The sequence below is a fragment of the Festucalex cinctus genome, chromosome 1 (genome assembly GCF_051991245.1).
Source record: "Festucalex cinctus isolate MCC-2025b chromosome 1, RoL_Fcin_1.0, whole genome shotgun sequence".
NCBI classification, from domain to species: domain Eukaryota; kingdom Metazoa; phylum Chordata; class Actinopteri; order Syngnathiformes; family Syngnathidae; genus Festucalex; species Festucalex cinctus.
This window is the reverse complement of record NC_135411.1, coordinates 23,203,138-23,219,350: the sequence shown is the minus strand read 5'-3', so window position 1 is coordinate 23,219,350 and position 16,213 is coordinate 23,203,138. Positions and strand designations below refer to the sequence as shown.

General features: G+C 38.3%; 1 protein-coding gene across 1 annotated transcript in view; it reads right to left on the bottom strand.

Annotated features, from left to right (window-relative positions):
- Positions 1-16,213, bottom strand: part of LOC144020474 (collagen alpha-1(XI) chain-like) — an 82,116-nt gene that overhangs the window by 30,992 nt on the left and 34,911 nt on the right. Inside the window, exons 10-22 of the mRNA XM_077524013.1 lie at positions 14,898-14,939; positions 14,570-14,632; positions 9,394-9,468; positions 9,174-9,257; positions 6,506-6,562; positions 6,131-6,184; positions 4,214-4,267; positions 4,036-4,089; positions 3,908-3,961; positions 2,036-2,089; positions 1,910-1,954; positions 754-807; positions 624-668 (exon numbers count right to left, since the gene is read on the bottom strand). Of these exons, the coding sequence (XP_077380139.1) occupies positions 624-668; positions 754-807; positions 1,910-1,954; positions 2,036-2,089; positions 3,908-3,961; positions 4,036-4,089; positions 4,214-4,267; positions 6,131-6,184; positions 6,506-6,562; positions 9,174-9,257; positions 9,394-9,468; positions 14,570-14,632; positions 14,898-14,939 (735 nt within the window). The remainder of the gene's footprint in view (positions 1-623; positions 669-753; positions 808-1,909; positions 1,955-2,035; positions 2,090-3,907; positions 3,962-4,035; positions 4,090-4,213; positions 4,268-6,130; positions 6,185-6,505; positions 6,563-9,173; positions 9,258-9,393; positions 9,469-14,569; positions 14,633-14,897; positions 14,940-16,213) is intronic.

Here is a 16,213-nt window from a genome sequence, read left to right as displayed (position 1 = left end):
GGTGTCTAATAGGTACAGTGTGTTACTGTAACATCTGGGAGGAGATCACAACTTTTATTTTTTTGCACCTCTTTTCGGGATTTAAATGTGTCATAAACCACACACAGGCAGAACAACCTCCCAGAGGGCAATCTGCTTCAGATGTTCAGAGCTTTATATAAACATGACGTGACAACTTTGATGGAAAAGAAGGCTAACGAAGCATCAGTGTAATCCCTGAGTGAGGACAATGAGGCCTCATAGAGATTAACCATATAACACGTTGACTTTATGAAAGTCTTCATGTCAGTGAGTCAGTAACCACATGTGGACTTGTTTAGGCTTCTTGACCAGTGACCCCACCCCATTCCAGCTTCCCAGTGAGACCCTCACAAAAGCCGACGGCATGTTCATCATCCTGATTTATCTTTGCGCTTTGTAGTTACAATAAAAAAAGTCTCAACAACTCTGCTGCTCTGCCATATGAAAACGAACTGTGACCTTTGTTATGACATGCGATTAACGTCAAGTAGGGCGGATGACGAAGCGATCGTTCTGGTGGTCTTGACACGTGATTCAATGCCCTTGTGGGGCAAATATTGGAAAAAAAACACACCACGAAGACACAAAAACATGGTCCTCACCATGTTTCCTTTGGGACCCGCTTGACCATCAAGTCCAGGAAGACCCTGAAGGGAAACGAGTTTGACAGGTTAGGGCGCTTAGTCAGAGAGCAATGCGAGCACGATGATACATAACGTGCGGTGTACGTACACGCTGTCCTGCAGGACCTGCAGAACCTCTGGGGCCGAGCAAACCTCGAGGACCCTGGATGATGAAACAATCGCAAAGTGCATGACGTTGAATACAAGAACAAGGAACACTAGAAGTCATGAAAAAACACTGGTTGAGGAACATTGAGAGTATAAAAAAGAAAAGGCTTGTGTGAAAAACAGTCCAGAAAAACAAAAATAATATTGAGTAAAACAGGAACTAAAGAGTATTTAGTACAACAGCAAAGAAAAAACTGTTGAAAAGCGTATAAAGTAAAGAAAAAAAAAAAAAGAATATTGAATGACAGTAAAGAAAAAATAAAATGGTTTTATGCAAAACAAGAACTGAAAACAAAAGATGTTTTGGTAAACAGTGAAGAACACCAAGTAAAAATGCAAAATGAAACCGTGAAGAATTTTGAACAAAAAAAGTAAATTAATGAAATGGTGAAAAAAAAAATGAAAATGACATAAAATAAAGCTAAACGTAATAACATTGAGAAAGGAACATTGAATAAGAACGGATGGGAAAGAACGTGAACTACACAATAGTTAAGAAAACAGGAATGTGCACACAGTAAAACAGCAAAGATCAAAGGCTGGTAAGATGAAGAGAATATAGAAAATTGAGTAAGCACTTAAGGAAATAGAAAACTAAGTAAACAATAACAATGAGTTTGGAACATTTCAGTATAATAGCAAAAAAATGAGTGAAATGGTCTTAGAAAAATCTCAAGGAAAAGAGCAAATAAAAAGAAGCATAAAGTAAAATCTCCAAGAAAATTTTATTAAAAAAAAAAAGAAAAGACAATTGAATTGCATGACAACGTGCAAAGTGCTGCCTTTAGTCGTAGTGGCCCAGCAGCATAAAAATGTGGGAATTTGGAGCGCTCTGCAACTATTGTGCTCATAAACACTGACCTCATGTGGTCAATATGGGTATCTCCCACTCCATGTACCTCAATTTGGAGACTTATAATCAAGTATGTGTGAGTGTGTGTGCTGTCTCACACGCATTATGAGACGTTCTATTCTCACACACATTGTTTTTGGTTTTGATGACCAAGACGGTGCCTTTGACAGCTTGATTTGCTGCCACGTGTCGGACTTCTATCACCACATTTTCTTTTCAAGATTGAGGTAATAAATCCACTTACGCCCTCTCCAGCCACACCTCTCTGTCCAACCTGGCCGTCTTCCCCCTGCGGACGCAACACACGGGGTTACTGGCATTGAAACAAGTACGTTGGAATTGGAGGGGTCGTGTGGCGCCCACTACTCACTCTTGGCCCATCTTCTCCTGGAGGTCCTGGAGGCCCTGTCGGACCGTGCTCCCCCTGGAGAAAAGAGGTATCAAAGAGAGGTTTACTAAGCAAGGGGGTGTGCCAGGCTTTCAGCTTGGGGCCGAAAAAGGAAAAATGCTAATGGCTCGGCAATTACGAAACGACGCAAAGACTTGAACTTAAAGCGCGGGTGACCGCATTTGGTAGAATGTGATTCCCTGTATTTACACGTCCTCTATACGTCCTTTAATTACGCCCTATAGGATGGAATTGACGTCTGTAAATCTGTGAAAGGACTCTTCCACAGCCAACGCCTTTTTTTTTCTTTTTCTTTTTTTAAACACAAAAAGGGTCGCACCGCTTTGGAACCAACATCTGACGTGTATCGGTTGCTGTTTTTGAAAACCATTTATATTCAAATTGACTGAAAACTAACTTGTCCATAGATGTGAACTGGTAATGGTTATGTCTCTCTACGTGTGCCAGGTCAGTTGGAATAGGTTCCAGCTCATAATGACCCGAAATGCTATACAAAATGGAGGCCACCATGCACAATAGAAATGAACACTAGAAGTTGAAATTTAAGCAAAAAATTGTCTCGCACGGGCACAAGCGCCATGCTCATGTTCATGTTCAATCATTCATTTCATCGACTATTAATTTCACCCTCCTCTTTGCAAAATAAAAATTAATACAACAGTGCCACCTTGCACTATTGAAATAAAGAGAAGAACTACAAATTATCCAACATGGAAAGGTCAAATGACTAAATGAATGCTCATCTCGCCAGTTACCAGTACTTATGATAAATGTCATCATGCACAAAAGATATAAACTATCATGCCAGCTTGCACAATAGAAATGAACTAGTAGAAATGAAGCATGTAGATATGTGCATGCATCATATGACTAAATGATATCATATCACTACTTATCAATGATAACCGTCACTCTGCACAATAGAAAACAACACAATGATGTAACCTTGCACAGTACAAGAACTTGAAATAAACCACACAGGTGCAGATGCAATAAACGCAGCATGATTAATGTGACCACTTCTCTTGCCAGTTATTCATGATGAATGATGACCAACACCTTGCACAGTATAAAATAACACTAGACAGACTAGAAATAATGATAACAACAACAACAACAATAATAATAATAATAATAATAATAATAATAATGTAGTTATCTAATAAAGAGAAAAGCACAAAAACAAGTCAATTACAATAGTTTTTTTTTTTTAAATGTTAACTGTCAATTTGATGTGAAACAGAACAAACGACTTTAATGACTTTATTATTTATTGAATTGATTTACTCTTTGTGTGGCGTTTGTTTCTGGATGGTTAAACTTTAAAAAGACGCGTGACCATTGCTGGTGCGCCCAAGAAAGGAACATAAAAGGGACTAAGGGAGGTTAAAAAGGGATACTTGACTCATTGAGCTATTTTCAGCAGTAAAAAGTTAATATTTTGTCTATAATTAATGTGGTAACCATTATTTTTCATGTACAATTAATACCTTTAAAAGTAATTTTTGGACTTGCTGTTGACTGAAGATGACATCACCTGTGCTGAGGAAGTAGGTAACAACCAATTATGGTTCAGTTGCGGCCCAAACCCAGAAAACAGGTGAGCAATGATTGGTCGTTACCTACTTCCTCAGCACAGGTGATGTCATCATCAGTCGACAGCAAGTAGAAACATGACTTTTTAAAGGTATTAATTTTACATGAAAAATAATGCAGTTACCACATTAATTCTAGACAAAATATTAACTTTTCACTGCTGAAAATTAGTCAAGTATCCCTTTAAGAGAAACGTGAATTTAAAAAAAACAAAACAAAACAAAACATGGGACTCACCCGATGGCCCTTCTCTCCAGGTAGACCGGGAAGGCCGTCAAAACCTCGGTCACCCTAGAAAGACAGTGATGTCATGACAGGTGCAACAACGCCTACAATGGTCAATCATGACTGCATGCGTAAGTTACCTTGGTTCCGGGCTCTCCTGGCATTCCTCGTGAGCCGTCAGCTCCATTACGGCCCTAGCGCAGCACACACAAACCATATTGCAAATATGAGTTAAGATGGATGCCAGCGGAGAGGTCCTGATGGACTCCTGCAAATGGTCTCCAGGTGGATAGATTTAGTCATCCAAGCTTAACTCACTCTCTTTCCTGCCTTTCCTGGGGGACCTGTAGGGCCCTGAAGACCTCTGGGGCCCTAAGGAACAAACAGATAATATAACAGTCATTTATCTCGTCTCTCAAGGTCTAATATAAGATTGCAATATACTCTATCAAAGAAGATATATATACATATGATGTCCACTCTGATCAAATATAAGAAAGGCCACAATTTCAGATTTTTTTTTAAATCCGTTTCAGAATCATTAGTGAAAATTTCAGATTTTTGTAAAATTTAAGAATATGCTGGTAAAATTTCAGAATTTTTAATATATTAATTTTTTAAAATGCCTCTTGTATCAACTGTCAGGATTTGGAGGTCTTCTTTCAGTCCACTTCAATAAAAAAAATAAATAAATAAAAAATAAAAAATAAAAATAATAATAATAATAATAATAATTTAGGTCAAATGAATTCTGATCAAATTAATGCATATTAAGACCTTTGAAAAAGCAGAGGGCAGTATCACCCAGCTGTTGGCTTTTCCAGCCACTTTGCAAGATTGCCCTAATTGAGAAAGTAGCGACATCTATACTTATTAATAGTGGAAAATATTCTTTCAGATTTTTGGAAATACTTATATGTTTGATATGTCTGTTTATTATCATATTTTTGACAGTTATAAATGTACAAATTTAAAGCATTGTGACCGGATGTATCAAATATGACACAAATCAAAAGTCATACGTGGAAGTTAATTAAAAAAAAAAAAATAAAATGTTCTAAAGGACCAATAAATACCAGTACACATATAATTCCTGGTTCAGGCTTTACAGGGTTAAGGCCACTTTGGTTAAATTTAATACAATTTATAGGCCACTTTGATAAAAGACTCAGGGGCGAAACTCTTTCAGTGGGGTGGCCAGGGTGGACACTCACTAAAGTCCAATTCACACTGACTGCGGAAAGGACGCGTAGCGTTTTCCGTACGGCTTCCGCAAGGACTGCCATTCACACCGCGTGCATTGCGTGTCCGGAAATCTGCTCCCGACAGACCACAAGATCACGGGGGTTCACGCTGGAGAGTTGAGTTCACCCAATAACAACCGTGCATATAGAGTCCTATTTGTAAACCATAGCCACGCTTGTCTGTTGTCACATCGATATGCTTTTTGGACATTATTTCCGGGACTTCTACCATGGCTGTTCTCCATGGGTAAGTAAGTTTTGTGTTTAAATAGTGTCATTTTGTCATGTTTAATTTATTCTGAGCTCATTTTTTGTCTTAAATGTCCGACTCGTGTCATGATATGTAGCTAGCTAGCTTCCCTCCCCAAAAAAAAAACGAGTTCACAAAAAAACGGTTTTATTTTGAAATATACCGGATTTACCTTGATGCGAGATGCCCTATTTCCTGTCCGGCTCGTGTAATTTCTTAAGCTTCATGAAATTGCATGTGACGTCCGGAAGAAGTAGAACACTTGCGGAAACCTTCCGCATCGCCGCAGTCGTTCCGCACCGCATGCGCATCGCACCGCAGCAGGTGTGAATTGACACGTAGACTTGAAAGCGTTCTATCCTTGCGACGTCCGTACGGCTGCCGTACGGAGAACGCACCGCGTCCATTCCGCAGCCAGTGTGAATTGGGCTTCAGTGGGGTCCATAAGATAACGGGTGTGCACGCACACAACAGCAAATGGGCAGGGACACACACATAAGTGCGCATGCACTCTGTATAAGACGCCTTTAAAGAGCTTTTTAAGGCACTACGTTCAAGCCTTGCTAAGGCCTGCAGGCACCTTGCATGCAAATGATTACTAGACTAGAATAGATCAAATAAAGACAAGCAGATTGTACCTTGTTATTTTATGGGATTTTCCAATATGCAAACTTTTGAAACAGCTATTGAAGTCAAAGCATGGCTCACGGTGAGAAAAAAAAATGTCAAAAAACAACGTACCTGTGGTCCATTGTCTCCACTGTCCCCTTTAAGACCGGGAGCACCAGGACCGCCCTGTTAGAAAAATGAATTTAGTGGGTGAACATGTTGCTGGACAAGGACCTAACATAATAAAATGCAGTAAATCACTTCCTGAATCAGGCGTTTACAGTGTAAAAATCACAGAGTGAGGGGCTGGGTGTGGGAGACACAGTTGGACTGGAACCAAACCAGAGATGACTGCATGACCTCAGCCGCCCAGTGACTTACACATGTATGGGCGTGTGATGATATATATCCGCACATCAAGGCTGTGCTCATGACCTCATGTGCGGTGTGGGCTGAACAGACAAGCATGCGGATTCACAGTGCAAAGTGCTTTGAGAAGGGACTCACCACAGGACCGGAGCGTCCCGCCATGCCCGCTGGCCCTGGAGGACCTCTCATGGCCAGCTGGGGGGGAATGAAAGAGACATGTAAAACCACTGCTCGCCCACACTGCAGTTGTACGCGCAATGGTTGACTTTGTCACAGATTTGATCTAAGTTCATGTAGCCTATAAGGAAACCTTTAATGTCTATGAATGTACCATACTCAAATCTTCTGCGGCTTGACCACAACACAGTAGCATGTGGCATCTGTAAAGCCAAGATTTGGCCTGTGTACAAGCACATCTACAAGAGTTGATTTATGACATACATGACAGGAGAATGAGGACAAACCACCAGCATGGTAGATGTGGCATCTGTAAAGCTGACATTTGCCTTTTGAGCGCATCACTGAATGAAGTTAGCAAGAAGTTGTATCAAAAATGCTTATGAAGGAGCTGGACACAATGTTCTAAGAGTGGTTTTATTTGCAAAATCAGCCAAGTCGTGTCCAGAAAAGGAATATAGTCAGACACACCACCTGCATGGCAGATATGGCATCTGTAAAGCTGACGTTTGTAAGGGTGCAACCTGCCGTGCTCTCTGGCCACTACATGAGTCACAACCTGCCCACTACACTGCCCGTCGCCAACATGTGTCTGAAAAATAATTCAAATAAGGCTTAAAATGTACAAAGTGGGCACTAGTTTTCTCAGTGCTTTAGCAATAATGTGTGGAACATTTGCAGCCTAATGGCCTAAAAACGAGCTAATTTGCTAAAGGAAGCAATCCATGTCCTACTGCACCCTCACAAGGCAAAATTAATGCCGTTGCTTGGCTTCCAGGTGTGATAATCATTCCTTTTGAATGTGCCTAGTTCTAAGGAAAAATAAGACAAACGTAAAAACAAAGTGCTTTGACTTTATAATGAGTTTTGGCTGCACTCCAATACTGCAAATATGACGTTTGTGCTCCCCTTAATGAACTCCATGTGTTGTAAGAGCTGCCCTCTTACCTCTCTTATAAAGCAACTCGACCACTCCATCTTTTTCCACATGCCAATTTGTTAGGTACGTCTCGACAATGCACATGACCAAATAACGCTCTTGGCTTTAACACGTTAGGTTAGGGTATTATTTTAAAGGTAATGTTGAACTGTACTGGGTTTTGCTTTTGTGTCATTTTTTTTTTTTTTTTTTTTTTTTTTTTTTTTTTTTTTACTGTTAAGATTATGTGAAGCATTATAAAAAAAGGACTGTGACAAATGCTGCATAATTATAAAGTGGTAACCTTCATACAACAAAACCTCTAAAGTCCAATACTGTAGAAGTTTTTTTTTTTTAAATTCTGGTGTTATTGTACTTTCATTAAAAAAAAAAAGTAATGTTTTATAATCTTATTTCATTTTGTATTGAACTTTTTAAGCTTGGATTTAAATTTATTTCTTATAACAAAAAAAAATCCTATAAAATAAAAATTAAATAATTTATTATATTTATCACATTTTTGTATGTACCGTAATGTATTTCACATCTAACTTGGATTTTTCTTCGTTAAAATTTTGCAATTTTATTTTTCTTTAAATTGATTATTTTAATTTAGAACATTTTACAATTGTACTTATTACTTTATTGTAGATTTTTCTAACTTTAATCCTTAAAAAAAACATTTAAACTTCAAAATCATTCAAAATTCATATTTTTTACGTTTACATTCAGTAAATACAGCAAGTAAAGGAGGGTACAGCTTCTAGTAATTTTTCTATCCTTTTTTACTTACTACTGGTTAACTTCTTTTCACACTTAAAATAATGCTTTCGTGTTTTATTGTTTTTACACTTTACTATATTTAACAGTGGTTAACTTATTACATTGCCATAAAACGGTTACTAGAAACAATAACAAAATGTTAAAATTTCACTTTGTACAACAACACAAGCATGAGCAGAAAATATGCCACCTGTAAAGCTGTAACAAACAGTGCTGTTTCAAGAAATTTCTGCAACATTACACCACACAACGCACTAAGTATTTTAACATTGCCTCTGCAAAGGAATGAGAATGGACATGAAAATAGAATTAATAAAAGAAACTTCACCAGCGTTACAGCAGACAATGTGGCAACTGCAAAGCTGATTTAGGTAGTGACAGTGTGTAAAAATAAAGTGCCATGGAAAAAAAGTTGTTGATTTAGGGTAGGTGCTAAACTGCTTGGCTGTTTTACAGAAGTCAAGTTAAAATTTTTCTTTACAATAATGTTATATGTGCCCCCACTAGTCAAAACACGGCGTTGTAATTAACATGAATTAAGCACCAGCAAAATCCACACGTTTATATCCATCTCAGAAGGTGGCCATTTTGCCACTTGCTGTCGACTGAAAAAGATATCACAGTTGCTCAGGGCTTAAGTAACAACCAATCACGTCTCATCTTCAAAAAACAGGTGAGCCGTGATTGGCCTTTGCCTGAGCACTGAGCAATTGTATGTTATTTTCACTTGACAGCAAGTGGCAAAATGCCCACCCCTTGAAATGGATAAAAACAAGTAGATTTTTCTGCTTAATACATATTCCACAAACAGAATACCATGTTTAGACTACTGTGACCGCATATAGAAAACATGATTGTTTTTTTACTTGATTTCCCCTTCAGAAAAGACAGGTGCTGCATACCTTTGCTGTATCGGTGATGACTTACCCTGGCCTGGGAAAGGATGGCCTGAGCCTGAGCCTCTTGCGCCGTCACCACAGGTCCTTTGTGTGCTTCGCCGCCTGCTCGGAACTGTCGATCAAAACGAAAAAAGCATGACGCGGTTTAGATCAAAAAGCCCTGACAACTTAACTGGTACGTGCGAAAGACGGGAAATGCAAATTGAGGGACAGCCCACTGTACTAGTGCGTTAAGTGGTAGAACTTACTGGAAGCATCAGAATGGTACCTGCAGGCCCAGGGACACCGTCCGAACCCGGAATTCCAGGTCGTCCTGGAAAACCCTGTGGAATGCAAATGATCATCAAAATACTTGCCGTAATTCTAAAACACCAAGACGTCTAGATTACCTACTTCTATTTAGGGCTCAATTCGGCAAATTCCAGTACGGGTTTATCTAAGTTCTATGAGCCCTGGAATTTGTCTAAAACAGAAACTTGGTGTTCAATATCTGGCACATATCATCAGACTTTTCATATGACTTATTATTATTTGATAGGCATGCCCATCCAATTTTGCGTTAATTGGTGAAACTAGTGGTGGGGGTAAATTTATTACCGTAGTCACATGTGGACTCCTACAGTTGAGTACATATTCTTTTGTGTGATTAACTTTTGGGCAGATCTAATTATCTTCCGTGAACTTGATGGTTCATGGCGATGGTTTGCGATGACATCAAATAATCAAACTTTGACGCCAGGCTTCACCAATATGAGTTGGAGCAAACAAAAAAGATTTGGAATTGAACGTTGCTCTCGTTCATCTAGGATACTTGCTTCCGACTGATGCTCATGCTAATTCCCTAGTCGGAGTTCATCTAAGTACAAGCCTTGGAATTTACTACAAAATGGTCAACTGAAACCAAAATGGCTGACTTTGTGTTCAATTTCAAATATGGGTCCTTGATGATCTCGTGCATCTTGTCATGATTGACATAGCTACCCAATTTCGTGTTGATTGGGGAAAACTGTTGGCAGGCGTGTATTTTCACAAACCTGTACAATGGAATTCATTCCAAAATGGCTGCCTAAAACCAAAATGGTCGACTTTCTGTTCAATACTAGACATGGTTATCTGAGATTTCTCTTTGTGTCTTGTCATAACAGACATGTTCATCCAGTTTCATGTCAGTCGGTAAACCTGTTGTCGAGAGCTGATTCTTTTTCCAAACTTTCCGGAGGGGCGCTACTGAGTGACTTTTGCAGGGGTTGTGTATGGGACCCCTAAAATAAATTTTGATGGGGAGACATGTGCTTGCAAAAATCTGTGAGGTTTTTTGAGGGCATTTTGAAACCACCCAAAAGTCTATTAACACATTCAATTCCAATATTTTTTTTCTTTGATTTATAGCAGCAATAAACAGTTTCCCAATGGGGTCAATTGGAAGTTACTTGTGCTTTTCAGCATAAACATGATGTTTGCAGATTAAGCTGCCTTTCCCAGTCTTTTTTAATCACCGCATCAACTTGACAGTTGCTGTACCCTCCCTCTCTCCATGCACAGACCTTCAAAATAAATAGTGGCGGGGAAAAATGTCTTCATAGCCAATAAAGCACCATGATTTGCATTAGGGGTTGTCTTTGTTGCATATTCCTTGCAAAAAAGGAGGTGCTAGTCTAGCTATATTGGATGTTGATTTAATAGAGGCAAAGAGGCTGCTGTAAATTTTCAAGCGAAACCAGATCACTTAGGCCATCCAACGTCTTGGAAAGTGACGTTAAAAGATGGTTAGCTACGACAACGATGATGCATCCAGACTTGAGCGCTACGCCACAGAAAACCGCCTGACTACAGGAAGGAGTCACGTCTAATCCTCCTGGGCCAGACTGTTTTCCCATGGGAGGACGTGACAGGAGGGGAGAGGGATGGATCAACTTTTGCTTGAACACCCAGAGGAATCACCACATTGTGTCAGTGAGGTCACTTTCTTTTTCTTTCACATTTTTTTTGCATGAGATTTTTTCTCAACATTTTTTTTTAAAATAAATACCAGTACTGTATACATATTTTGGTAAAAATAAGAAAGAAAGAAAGAAAGAAAGAAAGAAAGAAAGAAAGAAAGAAAAGATTTTGCCTTTCTTTTTTTTTCTTTCTGCTACTGTACTCACACTCGGGGGAATACTACTGTACTCAGATTTTTTGTTTTTAATAAAATGTATAATAAATAATAAAACATCACATTATTTTGCAACTTAGTTCTTGAAAGTAACATGCCTTTCTTCCTATAAAAAGCCTATCTTTCTTTGAAAAACAAAAAACTTTATTATCAAAAATGTTTCCTCCTATAAAATAATAAAAATGACTTCAATGTAAGGAAAAACACTATCGATTTCCATAAAAAATAATATATACTGTATTTCTCAAAAAATGAATTATTCACCAAAATACTCTGATCTTTCAGGGGAAAAAAATTAAAAATAAAATCCATCCATTTTCTTAACCGCTTGCTCCTCACAAGGATGCTGGAGCCCATCCCAGTTGGCTTCAGGCAGTTGGTGGGGTATATATATACATATATATATATATACATACATATATATATATATATATATATATATATATATATATATATATATATATATATATATATATATATATATATATATATATATATATATATATATATATATATAAATATATATATATGTATATATGTATATATATATATACACACACACACACACACACACACACATGGATTGGCTGGCAACAGCACACCCGCAACCCTTGTCCTCACAATAGGCTATGTATGTATGTATATAAAACTGTATTTTTCTATAATTAAGTCTTCATATATATATATATATATATATATATATATATATATATATATGAAGACTTAATTATAGAAAAATACAGTTTTATTCTCAATTAAAAAAGAAAAATGACTTTTTTCCATAAAAAAAGCACTTTTATTTATTTAAAAAAAATAGGCTATTCTCTGAAAAAACATTTCTTAAAAAAAAACGCTATTTCGTTCTCCAGAAAAATACCATTTTCGTAATAAATGAATAAATTTCTCTCTATAAAAATACTACCCTCCACCCCAAAAAAGAAAAAAATTATCTCAAAAACTACTAAACTGTCCTCAGTTTATGTTGTTCCTGACCTAGTCATAGATGTTATTGATCAATCCCTATGATGTGATAAGAATGGTGGCATTTGAGAAAATGGGCTGCCAATCAATAGAGGAAATTAACTCCACTCCCACAGTGCTGGAAAAATGGTTTACAAGCCCAACCAAACTTGTTGAACTTTTCCGAAATCCTTAAGTATACACAGTGAAGCTACTGCTCATATTTTTCCCATTATAAATGGCAGTCGAAAACAGGCTTTTCCTAAAAGAGTGTGTCGTGGTGGTGGTGGTTTAGAACGCTTTTCCCAGTGGCATGTGACGTAAAGTGTATGTCTTTATTGCTTATTAATGGGTTTTTTTAAGTAGGTGAGACAAAAGATAATAATTATAAAATAATAATAAAGTAATAAATTATTATATAACTTCCCTGAAAAAGTTGTGATATTTTTTCGCTTGGAAAAAATATAACTTAATTTCACAAAAAATACTACAGTGGAACCTCGATTTAAGAGACTCAGAGTATATTACTCTGGATTTAATGGACAGAAAAGAGTGTCTACTGTCCAGTCCGCTCAAAATGTTACCTCATACAAAATTCATCAAAGTCTGTTGGTTCCAGAATTGGCCACTGCTGTTTACTAGCGCTGTGGTGCAATAACAGACAGACTGGGAAATATATATCTGGGTTGTGCCGTTGTTGTCACAGATACACACTACAGATTAGACTCGAGCCAGCTAACAGAGGCGCCTAAGTGGTGGCCGTGATGGCAGATTGTGACAGTCCAGCAATGGTAAACAAAAGCATGGATATTAGTTTAGCAATGCCATAAGCACACAGCTCAAAAGGAGCATGTACTGTATCTACCCATTCATATTTATGGCTATTGCTTCTCGTTGTGTATATCAAGTGTACACCAAACAACAGCGAGGTAACGATTAACTTTAAAACTGTGCAAACAGTCTTAAAATATTTTTCATACTAATTTACAATAATTTTGTACTGTATTCCATATTTTTAGGCAACAGAAACAGTACAGAAAATATTTTTGTACTGTAATAAAGGCCTTGTTATACTTCTGCGTCAGGCTATGGAGGAGACGTTACGGCAGAACCCCGCTCGTGCGTTTGCCTTCATACTTGCGCGTAATACACATCAAAATACACTTCAGGTTTTGCTGCAGTTTCACTCCATGTCGGGGTGTCGCTACAGCAGCTATTGGCTAGGACGCCACAGAGTGGAGATCGCTCTGCATTTTATGACCAATTTAGGAAGTTGTTTTTCGTTTCAGGAACAAGAAACAAATCCGGGAGGAGAATTGGCTCATCACCATGAAAATTATTTACTGCCAATTTGCAACCGTGTCGGCCGTAAACTCGCCAAAGCAAAACAGCTTAGCGAACGAGTTTTTTTTTTTTTTTTTCTCCACCTCTTGTCACACATACATATCCACATGTACGGTACAATCGTGGTCTCCCGGGCGGAAAGAGGATTCGCGCCGCCTGCGCTTACAAACACAGTTGCCTTCACAGAAACTATCCGGGCGGGGGGGAGAGAGAGAGAGAGAGAGAGAGAGAGAGAGAGAGAGAGAGAGAGAGAGAGAGAGAGAGAGAGAGAGAGAGAGAGAGAGAGTACGCCATCAAACGGACGAATCACGAACAATGTTACGACCTGCCATCTACGGTGTACAAGATTTGGAGATGAATGCGCAGCACCCGGCCACAAGGCGACGCTGTACTTGTCTTGTCTGGCGTCGATCACATGATGTACGCCGGTCATTAACGCAAGAGCAAACGCAGAAGTATAAACCAGGCTTAGTGGGTGTTTTTAGGACAAAAAAAAAAAAAACAGGCCTACTTCAACTCAATGGAGAAAATGGCTGTAAGGAATGACTGCTCCCAAATTAGTCCATTAAATCGAGGTTCCACTCCACTTTTCTTTTTGAAAAATGTAATTTTAGAAAAAAAATATATGACTTCTTCGGTAAGACATACAATCATTATTCTTGAAAAGATTTTTTTCTTGAAAGAATACTCACTTGTTTCTTTAAAAAAATACACATAGCTTTCTTGAAAAAGATTTTTTTTTTTTATAACTATATATATAGCTTACTAAATTATGACTTCAGTCATACTGCAACTTTATCAATTATACATGATACAATTATTCCCGTAACATGCCGTTAATCTAACACAGAATAATTGTTTTGTTCTGTGTGGTTACTTTGTAGACTAATCATCATAGGACGAAAGTAATGTCGATCTGAGTGGAAAAATTAATGAATTAAATACGCTGTGGGGCCTCAACTCACCCTCGCACCGGGATCTCCAGGAGGTCCTGGAGGACCCTGCAGTCCTGGGGTTCCTGGGACACCCTGAAAAAAACACAAATGCATACTTTGAGTTCATTATATCCCAAAGCTCACCGCAGGCGGTCCATCCAGCGCTCACGGTGCATCGGCCAACAAAGACAGAAGCAAAGATGGCTTCAAAAAGACCTCAAAATTCGACAACCCCCCCCCCCCTACCCTCATCACACTCCACCACCAACACTCTTTCCATAAAGGCACCCCCTCCTTTATCCCCTTTTTAGCTGTTCTCCATGTGTGCAAGGCAGACAGGAAAAAACGTGATACTCACTGCCTGGCCGGGGGATCCTTGGGGTCCTTCTATAAGCATACCCTGAAAAAAAAAAAGAAGCAAAAGAGTAGATAATACAGTAGCGTTACAAATAACAGACGGCTGCTGCGGGTTTGAGGTTGAGCAGTTTACGTATTGCTACACGCAGTATTTCATTGATGGCTATGTGTGTGTGGTCACACTTTTGGACAGGATACAACGCAGATGGTACGGGAGGAGTAACCGTTTCCCTTAATATTAGGGTTGTATAGCTTAGACTATACGGAAAGAGTCGCATATGTCACGTATTCGCTGAAAATAAGCCAGAAAATCTTCAACATACGCATTAAATGTCAGAGTCTGACTACTGTACATTCAATTTGTTTACAAATTAACAGCCACTTGGCAGATTACCTGCAGGTAACTTCATGTATTTGACAGCCAGGTCTGTATTGTAGTAGCAACTAGACCCATTGTTAATCTTTAAATGAGTCAGAAGTTAGCTGTATCTGGCCAGTGAGCTGCTAGCTAACATAAGAACATCATGATTAAAATCTAAACATTAACTTTCTTTGAGGTTAATTTTAAATGGGGAAATAATCACTTGTTAGCTTTAGAGTTAGCATTTGCTATTAACTCATTCGCTCCCAGCCATTTTCACAGAAGCAATCCCGTTCGCTAATGGCTGCTTTACTGGATTTTGACTGATTTTGCAAAGCCCACAGAATATTGTGTTCTACTGCAATAAAAAACATGGAACCTATCAAAAGAAAGATTAAAGTCTCTTCTTCATCAGGAATATTTATATATAATATATATTTCTATCTGTTTTCGTTTTGCAGCAATTAGCATTAGAACATAGCTGAGTTTCATTTAAAATTGTGAGTAATTGAGCTTTTTTTCAACATGGCCCTGGTTGAGCTCTTTGCTCTGCTGCCACCTGCTGGCCGTGTGTGTAATAGCTACCATTTCTGCAACTGTTCTTTGCAGTTGAGAGCCTGCATCAAAGCCTTCTGTATGCTCTAGCATAAAACAAAAACAAAAACGTATAAATACGTCTTTGGGACACGTAAAACATAAAAAAAAACACATTTATAAGTTATTGGGAGCAAATGAGTTAATAGTTTAGATACGTTGTCAATTATGTGGAGCTTATATGAGTGTATATGGTCAGTTGTTAGCTGTAGGTAGCTAGGTAGGCATCGTTTAACGTCAAAAGCCGCACCTAAAATCTACAGTACACCATATCAAAACAGCAAGTCAGATGTTCGCTGTAGCTTATCAACTAACTAAGATCTATTGCAGTAACACGTTAACTGTCATTGTATACCAAAGGC